The 4,777-nt window shown below is 38.5% G+C and overlaps 1 protein-coding gene across 5 annotated transcripts in view; it reads right to left on the bottom strand.

The window, feature by feature from the left end:
- Positions 1 to 4,769, bottom strand: part of LOC110019425 (succinate dehydrogenase assembly factor 1A, mitochondrial) — a 28,162-nt gene extending 23,393 nt beyond the window's left edge. For 2 of the 5 annotated variants that reach the window (XM_020717070.1, XM_020717073.1), the window contains exons 1-2: positions 4,602 to 4,769; positions 4,407 to 4,526 (exon numbers count right to left, since the gene is read on the bottom strand). In XM_020717070.1, the coding sequence (XP_020572729.1) occupies positions 4,407 to 4,433 (27 nt within the window). In that variant the 5' untranslated portion in view covers positions 4,434 to 4,526; positions 4,602 to 4,769. The remainder of the gene's footprint in view (positions 1 to 4,406; positions 4,527 to 4,601) is intronic. The other 3 variants (XM_020717075.1, XM_020717072.1, XM_020717071.1) reach the window with 2 other exon arrangements.
- Positions 4,770 to 4,777: the final 8 nt, after the last annotated feature.

Below are 4,777 nucleotides of genomic sequence, written 5' to 3'. Positions count from 1 at the left end.
ATGACTTTTCAACGAAATCGGACCAAAGAGTGTCAAATGGGAAAGGCTCAAATTCAGAACATTCTTGAGGAATCCAAATGAGGAAAAACTAGGAGAAGTCATAGATCGGGAGGCGAACCTCGGTGACTTCCCAAACTATCCTACTATTTAGCTTCAATTTCGAGAAGATGTTATTTGACGTTTCATCCTGCCAGTTTTATTTAATTATGACTTATATTTGTGTGACACAGTCACCAAGTCGCCTAGAAAATATGAGGGTTTACGTCGTATCGGACGACAACCTCAGAACCTAGAACGAGTTAAGGCTTAAATTGCACAGTCTGGTTGTGCAAATGCCTAAAAGATAAAGTGAGGATTTATGTCGCGCTAAGCAGACTACCTCAAAATCCTATGGTTTGTTGTTTAATTCTAAGAAAAGGTTTTGTTGATGTAGACATATTTTGAGATGGTCGTGCTGCCCACCGCATTTGCTCCAAGCTCCTCATCATTGCAACGTCAAATTTAGTATTCAAGTTGTTTAAAGTTGAAATAATGCAAAAGGTGAGGTCACCAATTTATCGTAGGTACCACCTAGGAGTTGCTGCTGCATCCTAATTTAGAGGAGAGTGTAAGAGAAAAGCATGTTAATGTGCAATGAAATCATGCAGTGGTAATGTGAAAACTATACATCTGGCAGAAGAATATACACCGAAAGATAGAATAAGCAAACTACACTGGGCATGTGTGTGTGTAATGTGTGTAGGAGAAACGAAATAAAAGAATTAAAAAGTCGGAAAAAGTCGAAAAGAAACATTCCGTAAAAAAATCGGAAACAAAACAAAGTTCGTAGGAAATCTGAATAAATTCATAGAGGTAAACTTGTAGACAATCCGAAAAAAAGAACAAAAACGAAGAAAACACCAGAATAGACTACAAGTTCAAAAAGACCGTAAGTTTGGTGGTGAGGAGGACTCAAAGTTGTGTTGTAGACCACAACCTTAAGTACTGACTACTAAACCGACTTTCTGCAGAAGGCAGCCCTAATCCGACTCGAATAGCCAACCGTGGACCTTTGTAAAATTTTTCATACATTTCAGTCTGGATCTGCATGCAATTAAAAGTCGTAGGTAAGTAGATAGTGGAGGTGATTTTGTACTTTTCAAATGTATTTATATACATATTTTATATTTTTTTTAAAAAAATAATTCGATCCACAAGTTGAATATTCTAGTCGAACTAGGACTGCTAGCAACTTTAGATTGCCGGCGGTAGAAATCTCAAGGCTGGGCGAATAGTATCTGTAAAAATTCACTACTCTACCATCTCCAGAGTCTCTGAGTTGGGAGATACTATTCTAAGGGACTCGATTCTCTATAATGCAATTTTATCATCGTTCTTAACCTCAGACACTCCACTTACAATCTTGCTTGATAGCCCCACATATAGCAAGAGTGTTATACGTGCGCACCTATGCGTCCTATATAGGCACGTGACGTAGGCCAAGAAGCAAGGAGAAACAAAGGACTAAAGACAAGGAAGAGAGAGAGGAGGAAATGATACCGCCTAAAACACGACGTAACGGAGGCGGATTATCCCTCAAAACCGACTCACTAAATACGACTCCCTAAATGCGACTCAAAAGCCACAAAACTCACTAAATGCGACTCAACGATCCACAAATCAGCCCAAGATGGTATCGTTTCCTCTAATTTTTATAATTAGATCAACCCAAGAATACCGCATAAACCACGACGTAACGGAGGCGGGTCATCCCACAAAACTGACTCACTAAATGAGACTCAACGATCCACGAATCAACCCAAGATGGTATCATTTCCTCTAATTTTTATAATTAGATCAACCCAAGAAGGGTATCCCTTCCAAATCTTGTTTCGAACAGGTCGAAACGGGCTCAAATCAATGCGACGATTTTATACACAGCTCCGCCACCACTTACATAATCACACACCCAAGCCTAGACCTAAATGTTGCACTCACGTCATCCAAATCTTTCATATTGTATCGAAAATGTCACCGTCAGAGCCTCATAACTGCAGCTCAAAAGAAGCCCAAAGAAAGCCAACTAAACTCCCAACTCAATTAAAGCAACCCACACAACCTCAAATTTTACATAGTGTCAACCTCGTCAAAACTTTAGAAATTCTCATAAATAAAATGATCAAGTTTTTATTTCCAAAAAGTAAACTCCCCGAAGTTTCAGAATTCTCACACAAGTATCACATGTAAATCTTTTTCAAAGCCCAAGGCGGCACCTCCAAATCCCCATGAATTAAGAACCCAAAAGAAATTTCAACCTCTTATTTTCTTCCAATAAATACCAAGACCATTAGTCAAAATTATCTCCCAAAGTGTTCGAGCAACAATTTATATAAAGAGATATCCAAATGGACTCGAATGACATGTGTGTAAAAATGAAGTTTGGGTGTTAAATATGTAAATATATAAGAATTGCATGGTATGTATGTAAATGCATAAAGGATCAAGCGAAATTTGCACTCATATGTATATTTGTTTAGGTGACGAGTATACAAGACGCTAAATTCTGCATAACATTCATATATGTAAAAAAACTCAGCACAAACATACGAACCATCCAGCCCTTATATATTTAAAAATCTGGAATTCAAACTCCAGTGAAACAGAACTAAGGGAAATTTACATACAAACCATGCAATTCTCAAGTATTTACATATGCAGCACTTACATATATACCACCGAAATTTTTGATAGTCCAAAAGAAATAACACAATTGCATGCATAGACAAGATAACACATATGTGAGAATTGAAATTTGGGTGTTAGATGTGTAAATGCTAAAGAATCGTGTGGTGTGTAGGCTTTCAACTCCCCTGTATGATTCCCATTCATCAATAGTTCTGTCCCAATTCAAGAATAAATCGGAGTTTTCTCCTCTCAAGCAATTTTGTTGTGCGAGCCTCCCTAGCATCCCTCACATTCTCAGAAAATGTATTTTAATTTGCGCAACTCGCTCATATGTTCCAATTCACCAATTATGTAACCATTCTCATTCTTACCATTAAACTCATCTAGTTCTTGAAGCGACTTTAATTTCTCAATTCCAGGTACACCAGAAAATACAATCAGGGGCAATTCCAAGTGACGGGGATTAGAAAGATTAATATTGCCAGACAAGAAATCATCACAACAAAATCCCCCCAGCCACATTTCTATAGATTATGAACCGCAAATGATAAAGACTGCTTAACGATCTTGGCATTCAAGTGGGATTTACAGCAAGGTTCAAATATCAAAATGTTTCAAATCTTTGATAGCTTCAGACATCTTTTTCTGATATGGGGAATGCATCAACAGCAAATAAAAGCTTCTCGATGCCTTTAAAATTTCAACAAGCATGTAAGGAATTGAGTGATATGTATGTAAAGAATTGAGTGGCGCATACGTAAAGAATTAAGTAGCATGTACTAGTTATGTTTCTCAGAAATTCATCTAACAACCATGTAATAAGTTCACATAACTGCATTCCCTGCCGCAATTAGAGAGAGAGCAGCAGCAAAAAAAAAAAAATTTTGCACTGCTATCTAACCAATGCTCACTAGCCATCATGGATAACCGAATTGAAAAAGAATTAAAAAAAACATATTTGTCCTAATAGGTGCATAAGCCAGCTATTTGAAACGTGAAGAGCAGCGTCTGAACCACTTAAACAGTTGAGGAAACAAGTATTATGTATATAGGCATATGAGGGTGGAGAAAATTTGCATGTGTATGTCCGCTCTGGGATGAAGAAACAAAGATGAGTATGTACAAATTGGTCATAGGGAAAAGAAAACCAAAATTTGGACATGTACATATATCTTCTTCAAAATATGAAATCAAAAGAAAACCAAAATCTGGACATGTACATACATCTTCTTCAAAATAAGAAATCAAAACACAAGTGCACAGATTCATCCCAATCATGTCAAAACATACCTACGTATATCATATATATGTCGCTTGAATCATCGAAGGCATATCAAAATATCTAACTTCAAAAGGGCGTAATACACCTTTTTCATGTCCAAAGCTTCAAAGTGTTATACATGTAAATATAGGAGTTTGAGTGTGAGATATATAGACGCATAGAACTGCACCCTGGTCACGTAAATTTTCCTTTATTTAAGCAAAACATCCCACCAATAGTACGAGGTAGAGCAGGTAACATTCACAGCACAAATGTGCAATGCTTGAAGCAAAAGGTAAGCCAAAAAGGAATATCGGATGAGTTGGCAAGAGAAGAAGAAAAGCAACCATATATAAGATTCGGCTATGCGAACACAAAAGTTTTGTATAGCAGTTGTTTAATCAAAAGCCACTTGCAAGACTAAGAATCCCTCTGCAGGCCAAGCTGATCAAAATGGAGGGGAAAAGGAAAGAATTATTACCTCCTGATGAGCAAGAAAATCAAGCATAAGAATCTCTAGGCCAGAGAGAGAGATCCAGGAATTCCACAGCAAATGCCACAACTAATAAAGAACTCAGAATTTTTTTGGCAGCACCTATCCCTTCTCAAAAATTTTCGGCCATAAGGAACTCCCAAAATGGGGTTTTTATAGCGAGAAGGGAGGAGAAGAAGTTACCTGCACTCACATGAGCGGTGAGCCGAGCCAAGAGAAGCGACAAGAGTCGCGCGGGGGGAAGCCGAAGCTTTCAGGCAGAGGAGCAGCTCGCGTGGCAGGGTACGGACCTCGGCCGCAGCTTCGCGATCGGAGAGAGGGCTCGGTCGGTCTCGCGAACGGGGGGAGGAGGGGCGGGG

Source organism: Phalaenopsis equestris, unplaced genomic scaffold, assembly GCF_001263595.1.
Source record: "Phalaenopsis equestris unplaced genomic scaffold, ASM126359v1 Scaffold000055, whole genome shotgun sequence".
Lineage (NCBI taxonomy): Eukaryota > Viridiplantae > Streptophyta > Magnoliopsida > Asparagales > Orchidaceae > Phalaenopsis > Phalaenopsis equestris.
This window is presented reverse-complemented; position numbering and strand designations above follow the sequence as displayed.